Source organism: Crinia signifera, chromosome 1 (assembly GCF_055691185.1).
Source record: "Crinia signifera chromosome 1, ASM5569118v1, whole genome shotgun sequence".
Lineage (NCBI taxonomy): Eukaryota > Metazoa > Chordata > Amphibia > Anura > Myobatrachidae > Crinia > Crinia signifera.
The window spans coordinates 335,327,725-335,345,781 of NC_139217.1; the positions used below are offsets into that span (position 1 = coordinate 335,327,725).

At 46.1% G+C, this 18,057-nt stretch overlaps 1 protein-coding gene across 1 annotated transcript; it reads left to right on the forward strand.

Moving 5' to 3' along the window:
* The first annotated feature begins 1,118 nt into the window (after positions 1–1,118).
* LOC146030253 (acyl-CoA dehydrogenase family member 11-like) lies at positions 1,119–15,030 on the forward strand. Its single transcript, XM_083158400.1, has 9 exons — positions 1,119–1,172; positions 3,291–3,431; positions 3,510–3,602; positions 3,686–3,717; positions 6,065–6,140; positions 10,554–10,725; positions 12,402–12,471; positions 14,672–14,696; positions 14,938–15,030. The coding sequence occupies exons 1-9, from the start codon at positions 1,119–1,121 to the stop codon at positions 15,028–15,030; spliced, it is 756 nt and encodes a 251-aa protein (XP_083014526.1).
* Positions 15,031–18,057: the final 3,027 nt, after the last annotated feature.

Here is an 18,057-nt window from a genome sequence, read left to right on the forward strand (position 1 = left end):
ATCAATTGAAATTGATGAAGGTATGTGTGAGGATCATAGTTCATCCCTGCAAAAGTAGCTCCACCTAGAAGGTTTCACAAACGGTCAATATTGGCCTTCACAGAGCCTGAAACACGCATAATTGCAAAGGTTTGTGGATGACTGCCTAAAGTCAAATAGCTATTGTGTGTTGTTAATGTTGATAGCATAAAGTACAAATTCATGTGACTATCAGAAGTCCCAGGTCCTATCAACGTAGGTCCATAGAGCCTACAAGACATTAAAGGCCCCCATACACTATGCGATTTTGGGACGATTTCATCCGATTTCGGCACTTTGTGCCGATAATCGGATGAAATCGGCCCAAAATCGTAGGTATGTGACATTTGATCCGATCCGATGCGCGGTCCCGTGCGCATCGGACCGGATCAGGGAGGTCGGACGGTCTGTACATACGATCACGTCCGACCTCCCTGTATGCATATGCCTGCCACCTGACAGGCATATGCATACAGACACCGGGGGAGTAGTGGGGGCGGCCAGCGGCAGCGGTGGTGGGGGCGGCCAGCGGCAGCGGTGGTGGGGGCGGGCAGCGGCGGTGGGGACGGGCGGCGAGTGCGGTGAGCGCAGTGTACTTACACATAGCAGCAGCGGCGGGGACGGGACGCGCAGTGGCGGCTATTATATTTTTAAAATACTTGTCAAATGACCGGCCGCTCTCTGATTGGCCGGAGAGCTCTCAGCCAATCAGAGAGCGGCCGGTCACTTGACAAGTATTTTAAAAATATAATAGCCGCCGCTGCGCGTCCCGTCCCCGCCGCTGCTGCTATGTGTAAGTACACTGCGCTCACCGCAAACGCCGCCCGCTGCCGCTGACCCCCCACCCCCCCACCGCCGCCGCCGCTGCCCGCCCCCACTACCGCCGCTGGCCGCCCCCACCACCGCTGCCCGCCCCCACTACTGCTCACCGCCCTGCAGCTCCCCGAGTTTTTTTTTACATGGGATAAATCGCATGCGATTTATCCCATGTAAAAATGGCACATCAAGTGCCAAATTGTATGTGAGCCTCCCGGGGAGCTGCCGGGCGGCTCGCAGGTAAATTGGGTCCGACTTGTCCCTAGGACAAGTCGGCCTAATGTATGGGGGCCTTTAAACACGTAAAGACAATTGAGAATCCTGTTAGAGCACCACAGGTATAAAATTACCATGATTATCTGGTAGATATGGAACGGGGCCTTTCCATTAAGGAGAAAAGGCCTTCTGGTCCTCAAGACCATCCTGACATGAAAATTAGGTATGGACTCCTTGGGTGAAATGTAATAGGATGAGAGATTCAGAAAGTGAGAGATTTGGTAAGAAATCTCCAGGTTTTTTTTAAAGCGGCAATCATTTACACTGCAAAACCAGTTTGATTTTGAAGTGTAAATTATTGCCGCTTTAAGAAATCTGGAGATTTCTTACCAAATCTCTCACTTTCTGAATCTCTCATCCTATTACATTTCACCCCTAGAGTTTTTAGCACCACCTGACCAAAGAAATAGCCCAGATGAGCGAATCTTGCCAAGTACTGTCCAGTACACATGTGAGCATGCATGGCTTAAGGGCATTTCATTAAAACTGCAAATGCAGGTAGCCATATAAAACATACTGTAATTTTCATTTGGTATACTCTAAAAGCAATCAAAGACCTTTCATAATATACAGTACCCAGATGTCCACTTAAGCAATTACAAAGTCCTCAGCAACTGCATACACATATGCAGCATCAATGCCCCAATGAGGAACATCAACTCCCCAATCTACACAGACTGGCCACAGCAGAAGCAATGCTGGCACCATGTTTCTCTACATACATGATCACAGCTGAAGGCAAATACATGCCCCAAAAACATACTTGCCTACTTTTATCTTCACCTTTCCGGGAGAAGCCCGGAGAGGCAACACATCAGGGGGGCGGGAGCAAGGCTGACAGCACTTTGCCCCGCCCCCCATGACGAAAACCTCCGTGATTCGCGGGCCGAGAGGGAGGGGGCGTGGCTTAAATGACGCGAAATGCCGCGATCGCGTCATTTAAGCCCCGCCCCCTCCCCGCGTACCCGCGATTTCATGTAATTTTAACCAGCGGGCAAGGATGGAGCGGGGCAAATCCCAGAATGCGGGAGACTTGCCCACCTTCCCGGGGGGCCGGGAGAAGGACCCGATTTCCGGGAGGCTCCCGGCCATTCCGGGAGGGTAGGCAAGCCTGCCCAAAAATGGCCTTGACATGCCTCTGTTTTTGATGCCACTTCCTTTTACCTCCCCCAAATGGACTTTTCAATCACTCTATGTAAAAATGTTCACTGCAAGTGGCATCGCAAAAGTACCTTGGCACATGCGCAGTGTGATAACTGTAAAAGTCAGTGAGAGTTTGAAATAAAATAAAAAACAGACAACCTATTCTATACCATTACTGGGAGTATTTTGCAGGCCCATCAGCATGTTCTACATCAGGGGTGTCAAACTCTAATTCATCGGGGGCCGCATCAGCAGTTTGGTCACCCTCAAAGGGCCGGTTGTATCTGTAGGACTATGTGTCCACTCTTTATAATCATAAATTATTGTCACTGCATTCAATTATTGTATACTCAGCAGTAGCATTTCCCTCCTGCTATTGCTGTGAACTGCAGTTTATTAGGGCACACGCTGCCTGCACAGGGGGGCAGCACTCAGTCTTAGGGCATATGTCCTGCTTATTATCATGGGACACAGCAATAAATGATGGGTTGCAATGTGCCAGTGCACACACACACACACACACACACACATAGGCAGAGAGTTTGACACTTACCGGCTCTGATGCATCCACTCCAGTCTGAGCTGCTCCACCACCAAGGACACAGCTGCGCTCTCACACAGGCGCATTTCCCCCTCCCTCCTGTGAGTAGCGCTCCTCGCACTATCTATCCAGGAGTGGGGGGCAGCGTGCTCCCGGTTACTGTGCAGTGCACACTCAGCAGTAAGTGACCTGGAGCGCACAGCAGCAGCACCATTCACCATGACGGACCTGCTCTTTCCTCTCTCTGGCTCCTATACAGCAGGTGGGAGCGGAGGAGGGGTTGACGACCGGCGGCACTGCGCTAGAGGGCAGACGCTCACTGGCTTGTAGGTTGCTGCGCATGCGCTGAAGAGGTGGCTTTCTTGTTTAAAAAAAAAATCGAGAATAAAAGTTGAAGGCTGGCGGCGGCTGCGCGGGCCACATGAAGAGGTCTGGCAGGCCGGATTTGGCCCGCGGGCCTTGTGTTTGACACCCCTGTTCTACATGATTCCCTTAGGTAGAGGCACGTGGCACTTTTCTTCTGTTAATGGAGGTTTTCTGCTTATTGGGATTAGAAGAAACGAACATGGCAACAGAGCAGGACCAGCACTTACTCCGACTACTTACTCCCATTGCCAAGCTCTACACCAGGAAACAGGTACACTGAGCCACATATATCATCCCATCCTGCTCATTAGTCTGGGATATCTCTCATGTAGCTCTGTTTACACTGTAGGCTGTCGCTGTCATATCAGAAGGACTGGAATGCTTCGGAGGGCAGGGTTACATAGAGGACACAGGTTTACCAGCTATGCTCAGAGATGCTCAGGTAAGAGCTGAATATAGAGGGACAGCATATAAATAGGGACCATAGAGCATAGTGTTGACCTCTTTGTGTTACTATTGTCATAGGTACTGACAATCTGGGAAGGAACAACCAACATCCTGGGCGAAATGTAATAGAGTGCGATTTTTTAGACATGTGCGATTTTTGGTCAAAAACGGCCGAAATCGCACATTTTCCGAAAATCGCACATTTAATAGGTTGAAAATCGCGGTAAAAAATCGCACTTTTTACCGCGAAATCGCACTTTTAGAAGTGCGATTTTTAGTCACATTTCAATTCGCATCCAGATGTTTTCCCATTATAAAGTATACAACTCGCAAATGTAATAGGGTGCGATTTTTGGTCAATGTTACCAAAAATCGCAAAAAAAATAGACCAGGTTCTGACAGGCGAATTTGACAGAACCATGCACAGATCATTGAGATCTGTGCATGGTTCTGTTAATAAAAATGTGTAAAAGTGTTTTTATAAAAAAAAAAACGGCGTGGGGTCCCCCCTCCTAAGCATAACCAGCCCCGGGCTCATTGAGCCGGACCTGGTTCCAAAAATACGGGGGGACAAAAAGCATAGGGGTCCCCCGTATTTCTGAAACCAGCCCCGGACTCTTGGACCGGTCCTGGTTCCAAAAATACGGGGGACAAAAAATCTGGGGGTCCCCCGTATTTTGAAACCAGCACCGGGCTCCAACAGCCTGCGGTGTCATGCCACAGCCGGGGGACACTTTTTATACAAGGTCCCCCGGCCAAAACATGAGCACCGTGGCTGGTCAGCCTTGGACGGGGTACCTGGAGGAGTGGGGACCCCCCCAATAAAGGGGTCCCCCCCCCCCAGGCTTCACCCGTCCAGGGCTGAAGCCCGGGGCTGTCACCGGCGTCCGTGGCCAGTGGACGCCGGCCTGATAGGGTTAAATCCATCATACATATCATTACATTGCTTTTTACCGGCGAACTACAAGTGCCAGCAGACCTCCCCCGCATGCTGGGACTTGGAGAACCACAAGTCCCAGCATGCAGGGCATTAATGGGCCCGCTGGGACTTGTAGTCCACCTGTAAAAAGAATGTTTATAAAAAACACACACACAGAGAAGTACAAGTTTATTACACACACACACCTCAATTTTACACCAGCGTTACTTACCATTCCTGGATCCAGCGCTGGTCTGGCTGCTTTACAGCCGGCTCCCCCCGCACTGACAGGCAGCGGGGAGAACCGCTTTCTCCGTTGCCTGTCACCGGCTTTCTCCGTAGCTTCTGTAGCTCTGTCCCAGTGCTACAGAGGCTGAGAGCGTGATTGGCTGAGCTACAGTATGCGTCTCCATGGAGACGCATAGCTCAGTCCTGATTGGCTGAGCTATGCGTCTCCATGGAGACGCATACTGTAGCTCAGCCAATCACGCTCTCAGCCTCTGTAGCACTGGGACAGAGCTACAGAAGCTACGGAGAAAGCCGGTGACAGGCAACGGAGAAAGCGGTTCTCCCCGCTGCCTGTCAGTGCGGGGGGAGCCGGCTGTAAAGCAGCCAGACCAGCGCTGGATCCAGGAATGGTAAGTAACGCTGGTGTAAAATTGAGGTGTGTGTGTGTAATAAACTTGTACTTCTCTGTGTGTGTGTTTTTTATAAACATTCTTTTTACAGGTGGACTACAAGTCCCAGCGGGCCCATTAATGCCCTGCATGCTGGGACTTGTGGTTCTCCAAGTCCCAGCATGCGGGGGAGGTCTGCTGGCACTTGTAGTTCGCCGGTAAAAAGCAATGTAATGATATGTATAATGGATTTAACCCTATCAGGCCGGCGTCCACTGGCCACGGACGCCGGTGACAGCCCCGGGCTTCAGCCCTGGACGGGTGAAGCCTGGGGGGGACCCCTTTATTGGGGGGGTCCCCACTCCTCCAGGTACCCCGTCCAAGGCTGACCAGCCACGGTGCTCATGTTTTGGCCGGGGGACCTTGTATAAAAAGTGTCCCCCGGCTGTGGCATGACACCGCAGGCTGTTGGAGCCCGGTGCTGGTTTCAAAATACGGGGGACCCCCAGATTTTTTGTCCCCCGTATTTTTGGAACCAGGACCGGTCCAAGAGTCCGGGGCTGGTTTCAGAAATACGGGGGACCCCTATGCTTTTTGTCCCCCCGTATTTTTGGAACCAGGTCCGGCTCAATGAGCCCGGGGCTGGTTATGCTTAGGAGGGGGGACCCCACGCCATTTTTTTTTTTACTTTTTTTTTTTAGCACAAAATCGCATTTATGAAAATGCGCACATTTTCATGACTGAAAATGCGCACATTTTCATGACTAAAAATCGCGGCAAATCGCGGCAAATCGCATTTTTTGCCGCTAATTCGCATCTCATTACATATGCGAATTCGCGGCAAAAAACGCGATTTTTAAAGGTGCGATTTGGTGCGATTTTTTTTTAGTCTAAAAAAACGCACCCTATTACATTTCGCCCCCTGTCTCTAGATGTCCTGTGTTCAGTCACCAAGAGCCAGGGACAGGTGCTGAGTGCATTCTTCTCTGTCACTCAGGTAAACGGATTCTACTCCACAGCTGGTGGCAGCCCATATAATGATTACCAAGCTTTCCACATTGTGTAGGATGAAGTACATTACTGTTTTATCATTTACTGTTAAACACAGAAAGGGATGTGAGCTAGTCACATTGTTAACATACAGTAGGAACAGAATTTGACAGCATATAAGAATCCACTTGGACCATCCAGACTGTGTTTGAAAAATGTCAGACAGGAGCTGATTGGCTGGCTGTTTATCACTCTCTATTTTATCACTTTTGAAGCTTAGAGAATCTGGCCCCTAGTCTGCACCTTTTTTGTTATCCTATAGGTTATCTCAACCCTTTTTGATCCTAAGAGCTTTATATTCATATGCCTATCCCCAAGCATGTTTAAATTGCTTTACAGTATTAGCCTCTACCATCCCTGAAGGGGGCTATTCCACTTATCCACTACCCTTTCTGCAATGTATTTTGTCCTTAAATTTCCCCTGAACCTATCTCCTTCCAGTTTCAGTGCATGTCCTCAGGTTCTAATAATTTCCCTCCTATTCATTGTTAAAACCCTTAGGGCCAGATGTACTACAAAAGAAATGTGGTAAAAACCCTATTTTCAGGGTTTTTCTGCACTTCCTAATGTTCTAATGCTCCGCCACTAAGGCTCCAATGTGGAGGGTAACACCAGCTATAGTGGCATTATCTGATCAAGGCCTGTGGGTTTTTTTCCGCAGCGCTGTGCAAGGAATCCCACAGCATACCCTGCAGCTGCCTGCATTACTCTGCCCATGCAAGTTCAGACTACATACAGATAGTGGTAGATGCTCAAATTAGTTCAGTACTACTATTCAGGTGCATGCAAGGGAGGGGTTAATACTGAGTAGTAACAAGACATTGGTTCCCCCAGCACACTAAATAGTATTAGTAACCAATCTTGAACACTACATGATAATAGAATTCAGAGATATTGGTTACATATACCTGCGCAGGTGTATGACATGCCCCCAAGCCACATCAAGGCTTCTCTGTATATTGGGGGTCCCTAGCGCTATATCTAGGTGCAGGGTGTGGCACCCCAAAAACTATCATAAGCTAGGAAGCCCAGTGCAGCATGCCAGTGAAATACTATAGTGGTTATAATTAGTGATAGGAAGCCAAAGCTATATATAAAGAGAGAGAGATAAAATAAAAAATGGAATGCAATTAAAATAAGAGAAAGTTAGTGTTAGTGAGGGAAAAGTGTTAATAGAATGTAAGGGCATGCCGCACTAAAGCCACCCAGCCCAACCAGTGCAGGGGCACCGCACCCCATACCACTGTTACCCTAAGTTAGGTCTACAATTAACCAGGAAGGAGCCACATGATAATGGCTCCTTACTTGATATATCTGAACTAAGAGGTACCTACCTTGGAGCAACCCCAGACTACTCCATGTGGCATATCAGGACCTGCTTCTCCGCCTAATACAAGCTCCTCTCTGCCTCTCACAACATACATACAGATAGTGGTAGATGCTCAAATTAGTTCAGTAATTCTAGTCAGTTGCATGCAAGGGAGGGGTTAATACTGAGTAAGTAAAAAGACATTGGTTCCCCCGGCACACTGAATAGTATTAGTAACCAATCTTGAACACTACATGATAATAGAATTCAGAGATATTGGTTACATATACCTGCGCAGGTGTATCAACTTCAGACCTGGAAATCCAGGGACCAGTGGCCATCGCAAAGTGCAGCTGCCCTTTGCATTGTTAATTATTGTGTTGGGTGGCGGGATGTACAAGTGGTTGTTACATCCCATTCTTAACTTTCCTCATATACCCACATTTGCCCACTCTGCTTCAAACTTTATGTTAAGATCTTTTAGTCATTCAATGTAAGTTTTGAGATTATATCCTTCTGGAGATATTGGCTTCAGAACTTGACACAGTACTCTAGATGAGGTCGTACCAATGACCTATACTGTGGCATTATTACTTCTGTTCCTGCTAGTGATTCCTCTCCCTATGCTACCAAGCATCTGACTCATCGCTTTATTACATTGCTTCCTGCGTTTAATTCACTTGAAATAGTGACTCTTAAATTCCCTTCTTCCTCAGTAGTTTACATCATAGTACCCTTGATTTTATATTTAGCCTTCAGGTTTTTGAGATCCAAGTGCATGTAAAATGAAGTTATCATGTTCTTGACCATTCCTGAATTCTACTTTCCTATATCATCAATCATTCACACCTGGGGTGAAATGTAATAGGGTGAGATATTCAGAAAGTGAGAGATTTGGTAAGAAATCTCCAGGTGCTTTTTAAAGCGGCAATCATTTACTCTGCACAGCCAGTTTGATTTTGAAGTGTAAATGATTACACTTCAAAATCAAACTGGCTGTGCAGAGTAAATGATTGCCGCTTTAAAAAACACCTGGAGGTTTCTTACCAAATCTCTCACTTTCTGAATCTCTCATCCTATTACATTTCACCCCGTGTGTCTATCCTCACACCGTGTGTCTATCCTATTTCATACCTTTTGTGTCTTGTTGCATACCTTTGTGTCTGCTACAGAAAGGCATACTTTCAATCCATTCACTGTTAGCATCCCCCCATAGAATGCGTTCTCTTTACTACAGCTGTGTTTCCTATCATGCAACTTTGTTCTTATCCATTTAACTGTTTATAACCTAATCCCACACTTTCGAGATTATTTAGCAGTCTGTGATATGGAACCGTGTCAAATACCATACAAAAGCCTAGATATGCTACAACTCTGTCAAAGTCAATAAGATTTGCTTGGGATGATCTCCCCCAGCAAATTGTTATAGTTTCTTATTACACCTGAAAGACATTGCACCCAATCATACAATCTCAATTGATTGTAAAATGGATTGCATGCAGATTGTGTGCACACAATCATACAATGCCGGTCCCGGGGATTGGTTCTCTGATCTGACGTGCTGCACATCAGATCATTTGGGATTGGGAGCAGATTGCATGTGCTTTTAAGCACATGCAATTTGTCTATAGATGGCTCATACAACAAGTCATGTGACACTCCCTCCCTGACTAGCAGAGAAGAGAGGTGCAACTTCTGGGCGGCCCGTGGCAGTGAAGATGCTGGGAGCTTCAGAAGTTTCCAAGTGGCAGAGAGCGGTGGACGTCCTTTTGCACAATTCTGTCACTACTCTGAAAACAGTTTTCAAAGGATTGCTTCATTAGCGCTATTTAATCATGGCATAACACAGCAGATGTGAGCAGATTGGTAGTTGCTGGCACCCTTTAAATTAAATAAATAAATAAAAAAAATGGATTTTTGGTACTCCTATCCTTTTGATCCTAGTAGGCTAGCCCTCTATTTAAACGAAGCTTCAATCATACAATCATGCAGCAGATGGATTGTATGATGGATTGTATGACAGATTGTGAGTACATTGTGTGTCCAAAAACCACCAAGGACTGCAGGGGAGTTGAAGGGAAATTGGACACAATCATGAAAGCTGGGTACACATCTATACAATCCCTGTTTTCCTGCGACCGTTTGACTGACCATAGATGCGACCGACTGTCCAGAAACACCAGCCGATACGCGCGTACACACCTGTACAATTTTACTTACGATGTCCGATGTACTCCCGTCCAAACAGTAGCAAGAAAAAGATTGTACCACCTTACACACTCTCTCGATTTGGGCTATTGACACGATATATATATAAACAAAATTATCATAATGGGCTGGGTTAAGGGCATACAAAAACATGCTATGGCCACAACATTGCAGTCTATAAAAAAAAAAGGAGCAAGAATCGCAGCTGCTGGGCCAGAGACTGGCTTCTGAGGTGAGACTGTCCATAGTCACCCTGCCGGCTGACTAAAATGTAGACGCTTACCACCCGTGTCTGACCATAGTCACCCTGCCGGCTGATTAAAATTTAGACACTTACCACGCGTATATGATAACAGATCATAGCAGATATACATATATATATATATATATATATATTTTTTTTTTATATATATACTCCCTATTGAAATGCTATAGGGAGAGGTGAACGCTTCTTGTGCTGTAGGAGAGATCATGCAGCTATGGAACGAACACATGGGCGTTCCAATTTTGCCAGTATAGTCGCAAGAACGGCCAGCATATCGATCGAACGTGCTTACACACTGCACTTTTGTTCCGATATGGGCCCGTCCGGTCGGATGAATATTAAACAGCACTGAACCTTCGACCGACCGAGTATGGACGGAATCGGGACAACGTACACACCTATACAATCGAACGGCCGTTCGACCCAGAACGGAAGAACGGCCCGACGATTGTATATATGTGTACCTAGCTTAAGACCTGTCTTTCTGATGTGGGGCCACCATATCACTTCTAATAACATCTCCATTTTAAAGAATGCTTAAATGTTGGTATACTAACAAGCAGCTTATTTATATGCAGGAAAAGCTGGAAGCCGCCTCTGATGTTCCCAGCTTGTCTCAGCCTATTTCACGTTTGTTGCAAGCGATACAGCAGCTAACAGCCTTTACACAGCAGGCGGGAGTGAGAGGAAGCAGGTTCTTGGAGCTGGCTGCAAGATACTTCTCTTACAGCCTGGCCAAAATCTACATAGGTAACAATAAGGACAACTAGGACCAGATTTACCCAAGCATGAAGCAACTCATGGTATCATCTGATTATGTGCTTAGCCCAAATTATAGCAAATTGGATCATTAGGTTGACACTCCTTAGGTCGACAGGGTCCTTAGGTCGACCGGCAGAAGGTCAACAATGCAGAAGGACTACATGTATTTTTTGATCATTTTTTTAGGCGTCTAGATCTAGACGTCTAGTTCTGGACACTGTCTAAGTGTATGCCAGCTACGCTCGGCATACTATTCTATTCTCCCTCCATGCCCTAGTGAATGGTATAGCATGAACTACCGCCTGTTCTGGAACCACAGTGGGGATCATTTAAAAAAAAAAATAGTGTCGACCATCTATATTGTCAACCTTCAGCTGGTCGACCTAAGGACCCTGTCGACCTTCCATCCCTGTTGACCTTCCGGTGATGACCTAAGGAGTGTCGACCTTTCTTGGGCCGACCTAACGACTGCATCCCATTATAGCTATGGAACGCAAGAGTCATATTACAGCATCTACGAAGCAGCAATACAGAACTCTGGATTTATTTCATCTCATCTGTTCTGAAATCAAGGACCAGCACATTTCACCATGTAATACAACTTGTTACCGTAGTTTCACATTAGAGGTCAAATAAAAATAAGGGTATTTTTTGTGAAATGATCAGACAACTCTTGGATCAGTCATTCTTCACATATAGGCCCTTATTCAGATCTGATTGCAGTACAAATTTGTTTGGAAAATGGGCAAAACTATGTGTACTGCAGGTGGGGCAGATGTAACATGTGCAGAGAGAGTTAAATTTGGGTGGGGTGTGTTGAAACTGAAATCTAAATTGCAGTGTAAAAATAATGCAGCCAGTATTTACCCTGCACAGAAACAAAATAACTCACCCAAATCTAACTCTCTGCACATGTTACATCTGACCCCACCTGCAGCGCACATGGTTTTGCCCCCTTTCCAAACAAATTTGTACTGCGATCAGATCTGAATAAAGGCCATAATGTTTGCATTTGTTGTGGTGGAACTTAGAATCTAAAAATGTAGCCAAATTTAATTATTAGTATTAACAGTTGCTTTCTAATATAGTGCCAGCATATTTAATTTTGCTTTACAATTGAAAAACCATACTAAAACATGACAGGGTAGCAGCAGACAGATGAATTGGTAGGAGGCCCCTGTTTGCAGCTTACAATCTAGATCTACCTAATCTATGTTACCTATTGGATATTGGTCCATCCATATTGCAGAAGTTGTGGGTGGGCTGTATAATATAGACACACGGCAATGTTGGCCAAGGGTCAACGAGATGTAAAAGTGAAGAAATAGAAAATATGTGAGGTTATCTGTGGCTTATATAGAGGCTGTGTAATTGGGTAACTTATGTTTGAGTTGCCAAACAGGTATTTGAGTAAAGCTCTATACCCCAGATGCGTGCAGTACCACCTTAAATTGTACATGTTTGCAGCTGAACTTCCAGATGTCTCACATTAATGTTATGTGTCCTTCTAGGTCAGTGGTCAGGGAACTCGGTCCTCATTACCCCACAAATTGCATGTTTTGCAGGTCTCCTCACAGAATCACAAGTCAAATAATTAACTCCACCTGCGGACCTTGTAAAATGTGTCTGTGAGTAATTAGTACACCTGTGCACCACTGTTCTAGGTTCTTTCTTAGTGGACCAAGCGGCATGGGCAGGGGAAACTGACGTAACATCTGCGTACTGTTCTCAAAGGTAATTATGTGGAAGGCTTTGACATATTGGGCTAAATTTACTAAGTATTGGTATTGTGCTTTAAAAACCTTCATTGGTTAACAGCAGTTGTCACTGTATGTCCAACTGATGACTGGTTGGTTTTGATGTCTAAACCAGTGGTCGAAGTGGAAATTTTGAAGTGGGGGTATGGAAAAGCTAAGAATGTTGTTCAGCGCACGCCGAAAGTGTGCGCGCTCCAGGAAAAGGGGGCGTGGACAAGTAAAAGGGGGCGTGGACACACCTAGCTAGAGGAGTGGCTTCATCACAATAGGGGTGTGGCCATGAATGCCACATACCATAATACCCGATGCACATGATGCCACACACTGTAATGCCCATTACACATTATACCACACAACGGAATGCCCACTACATATGATGCAACACACCGTAATGCCCATTACATATTATACCAAACACTGTAATGCCCACTACACATGACGCAACACACCGTAATGCCCATTACATATTATACCACACACTAATGCCCATTACACATGACGCAACACACCGTAATGCCCATTATACATGATGCCAGACACCGTAATGCCCATTACACATGACGTGACACACTGTAATACCATTTACACATGATGCCACACACCTTTATGCCCATTATACATTATGGCACACACCGTGATGCCCATTACATAATATGCCACGTAAGTGCCACCTACCCACATGCTCACTGCTAGGAGTTTATTTCACAATGCCAGGGAGTTCATGCTTGATGTCAGGGGCTTCATGCTCGATGCCAAGAGGGTTTTATTCTTGTTACCACGGAGGATTACATGCTGGTTGCCAAGAGGGTGTCATGCTTGTTACTATGAGGTATTACATGCTCGTTGCCAAGGGAGTTTATTTTCATGGTGACAGCCGCCACAATGGAAGTGCCGCAGTTTCCTTTGCACCTGGCACACGGCAATAGGGATATGGTGGGGAGATGACAGGCTGGGCCGGGGGTCAGGGTGCTAATATGCCTTGATTTGCGTGGCTGGGATCCCCTTATGATTTTTTATCTCCCCTCCCTGCAGCAGAGATGGAGGAGATTTTGCAGCCATTCACTGCAGCACACAGGAGACTGGCACCCGACGACAGCGAAAGATGGGGAGATGACAGGCTGGGCCAGGGGTCAGGGTGCATTGTGCCCCCTGCTGTCATTTATTTATCTAAGCTCCGTCGCGGACGCTCACCCACCCGAGAGAATGGCAGTGAGGTGACAGTCAGGTGACAGCCAGAAGAGAGTGCAGAGCGGTGAACTGCCCGTGCCCGGCAGTCTTCAGAGCAGGTTGCGGCTATTTGAAATTTTGCGCTGGGTTGTGAGACCACTGATTGGCTAACATTCTTCCTGCGCTAGATTTCAAATAGCCGCAACCGGCTCTGAAGACAGCCGGGCAGCACGTGCAGTTCGCCGCTCTTTGCCGGCTGTCACCTCGCTGCCATTCTCTCGGTGGGTGGGTGGACGGGAGGGCAGCCGTGATGGAGCTTAAATAAATGACAGCGGGGGGCCCCCCAGCCCAGCATGTCATCTCCCCACCTTTCCCCATCACTGGGTGACAGCAGCTACACAGTCTCCTGTGTGCTGCAGTGAATGGCCGCGGAATCTCCACCTCTGCTGCAGAGAGGGGAGAAAAAAAAAGTTCAGTGCTCGAAGTGCTGGTATGTCATACCGTTGTATACCAGCCCACTTCGAGCACTGGTCTAAACTAAAACCTTTGTCAATCCCTGGTGGTTTCTAAATGGCAACCTGTCACGGCATGTTCTTTAAAAAAAAAATAAAAAAACAGTCCTGGACCTTTGGTCTAATATTGTATTATAGGGGGTGAAGTAATATGGGGTTCCACCTATTCCTCAATAACTCACACCAGGCTGACCAGCCGGAATGATAATGCTATAGCAGTGAATTCTATTGTTTGGGTGGATTTTCCTCAATTTATGGCAAACCCAAATACTTTCTTGATAAATCAGAGGTTTCTATTTTATTCCCTCGTCTTTAACATTGATTGCTGCTTTGATTTTTAATTCTGTTCTATTTTAATCTAAAATGTGCTTTCTGTGCAGTTTCACAGCATCATTTAGAACCCACTGCTTAGTAAAGTTTGCCCATTAAATCATATCAGACCTAGAAGCAGAAGAGAGAGGTGATCATAGGTAACATCATAACCTTTGTCTCTTCCAGGTGGAGTGAGCAGGATCTTTGTCCTGTGAGTTAAGGACTAGCAATATATTGATGAGCAATATATTGCTCTGTGGCTCCTGTTCATCAGCGACCAGAGATGGTGGAAATCAGCTGGTCGAAGGAGCATGTTCCTGCGACCAGCGATCACTACAGGGGTAAAAACGTGAGCGCGCACCCCACACTCCCATCGCGGGCAATATGGTCGCTCAGCGACCATATTTCCAGTGATATTCCACAAAATCGCCCCTGTGTGTACTCACCTTAAGGCTGAAGCCTCTGGGTGCTATGACTCCCATGCAGCATCCATGGACAGACAGCTAGTGTATCAGAACAGCCCTTTGATAATGGAGAAGCTCTAAAGCTGTGTACACACGGGGCAATTCTAAGCACATATCGCTGGCAATATGGTCGCTGAGCGACCGTATTGGCAGTGATTTGTATGTGCTGTGGGCGATAAATCACCGGGTGTGCGCTCCCGTGTTCAGCCCCTAATGGTCGCTGCTATTTCTCCCTGCGGCTCCCCCGGCAGAGTCTCCTTTTCATCAGCAACCATCTCTAGTCGCTGTTGAAAACAGGACACTGAGCAATATATTGCACCGTGTGTACACAGCTTAAGACATTCTCTCTGCATGGAACCCCTGATTAGTTATCACTCTAACCTTATGGGGCCCATACATCTACAGATCGATTGTCAGATTGGGCTGATTGGAACAAAAACCTGGTAGTATGTGAATGGCAGTTTGGCGGTTTTCCAGCATTTCAAAGCAAATGGTCAACTGTCATTTGCTCTCATCCATTACCAGGATTTTGTTCTAACCAGCCCAATCTGACAATTTATCTGTAGATGTATGGCCAGTTTTATACAGTAAACCAATACTTGCATCATCTTCTAAAGATGTGTGTATTGTGCCAATTAATCTAGCATCTAATGTGACAGGTTATCATTGTCATACCTTTAGCAAATTGATAACCACCAGTAATTTATAGCTACATAGATAATTAAGAAGGCTGGAATAAATTAGACCTGCCCATCTTCTTTAATAAAAAGGTAGGTACTTGTGTAGTTTCAAGGTGCCAGCATGGTGCCGTGCATCTGTGTCCCCTTGCGGGGCTCGCCCACGCTACGGGCTCGGTGGCTCCCTACGCTCGCCACGCTATCTAAAATCAACTCCATGCCAACGTGGATAGTGGGGGTACAAACTATCCATGTTGGCATGGAGTTTACAGCCCCGCAGCTGGACACAGACAGACGACGCTATGTTGGCGCCATGAAACTACACAAGTACCAAAGGGTATTAGATAAATGCCGTAACAAAAACCTGAGCAATGACTGTCAGAGGTGACACCTATATAAAAGGATACTCATTTCTGAGGTGATCACTAGAGGCCACTCTACCAGACAAATTTACTCCTGAACAGAAAGTGAAAGCAAAATAATCTGTTTCAAACTTGCTGGATATGCAGATATGGAGCTGTGAATACAGAGATTGGAGGAAAGAGCATAGGGACGAAGCTGTCATTTTGACAGGCGTTTAACTAGTATAAATATACATCTCTGAAAAAAAGCTTTGATAGAAGCCAACTGCTTCAAAATCTATTTTGATAGAATGAACTTTAATTACAGCAAGAAGCTGGTTGCAATGGGCAACTTCTCCACTTGTCCTCTTTTGAAGGTTACTTATAGAAACGACACAATTGAGTATCATGGACTTTTCATGCCGCCTTGTTAATAAGTGTGAGACTTACATACACTAAGGTGTCGATACTATTAGCTCCGAAGGGTGCGAGGTGCCGAATTAAGTCTATCTTGCACCCTTCGCTGGGCCGAATTCACTTAAAATTGCTTGCACCCCTATGGAGCACTTTTAAGCGAATTCAGTCCGCCGTCAAGTGCGCTCGGTGCCACGATGATTCGCAAGTACGAATCATCTGCACGTAATAGGATCAACCCCTAATAGTAAAGCCAAAAATCGAAATCCAAAACTAATTCTTTTTCTGTGTTTTATACACTTTACTACTGTAAGAAGTGTTTTGGTACTAGATTACATTCATCAGAATAAACCTTCACTAGACATTGAAATATTTACAGTGAATATTGAAAAACATTCACTCCTTGTGGTATTTTTTATAAAGGATTTATAAATTGATTCTTAACAACAATCAACACAGTATACTCTGTAATGCAATAAAAAGCTATTCTAAAGATTTTTTTAATTGCATCTAGAACAACCTGCTAATAAATGAGTGCATAATTATTACCTTCCTTTGCTAAAGATTTATTTAAAAATGTTGTTTGTCCACAAAAATAATTTTACATTGTGGAAATAAATGGAATACAAAAAAAGGACTTGCTTTCTACTGATCACACACAGATGTGCCAGGCTACCTGGCATTTGTACTCAAGCCTGTGTGTTCATTAATGTAGAGATTTCTGATTAATCACAGCTGTAGTTTTCAGGAGCTGTAATGAATGATCTTCATGTCAGAACATACAGGCATGGGTGTGGTATACTTCACCGACAGTCGGGATTCCGACAGTCATTACTCAGACGTCGGAATCCCGACTGCACAGCGGGGGGGAGTGCAATGAAGCCCCTTGCGGGTTCGCTTCGCTCGCCAGGCTGCGGGCACGGTGGCGAGCTGTGCTCGCCACCTATTTTATTCTCCCTCTATAGGGGTCGTGGACCCCCACGAGGGAGCAGTCGGGATTCCGACGTCGGAGGAATGAATGTCGGAATCCCGACTGTCGGGGAGCCGTCCGGCACCCACAGGCATCAGGGCAAATGGTAATGAATATTCTTGCTACACTGTATTTGCCCACGGGTCCCAGGGCTGGCAGGATGTGGTTAGCCGACTCTCTGATAGCTTAACTACATCTTGATGCACATGGGAGTCAGGCAATGAGTCCCATGTGTACACGGCTTCAGATGTAATAGCAGTTGTGTCTACATATAAGAAAGTGTAAACTGCATAGTATATCTGCAAGAATGGCTGATTAAAGAGTAAGTTCCCCCTGTCATACGTGAATAGATGATGTGAACACCATCTATTTCTGCAGCCGGAGGAGCTGCTCAGCATACCCTCACAGTGGTGAAAACAGGGGCGTGGCCTTGCGGCAGTGTTGGGAGGTATGGAAACATCAGAATAAAGCTGGGTACACATATGTACAATCGTCGGGCCGTTCTTCCGATCTGCGGACGAACGGCCGTTCGATTGTATATATGTGTACGCTGTCCCGATCCCTTCGTTGCGATCGATAAACGGCCAAAAACGCTCTTGGCCGTCCACGGTCGGTCGGTCGCAGGTTCTTTGCTGCTTAATATTCTTCCGACAGGACGGCTCCATATCGAAAGAAAAGTGACATGTGTACGCACATTCGATCGATA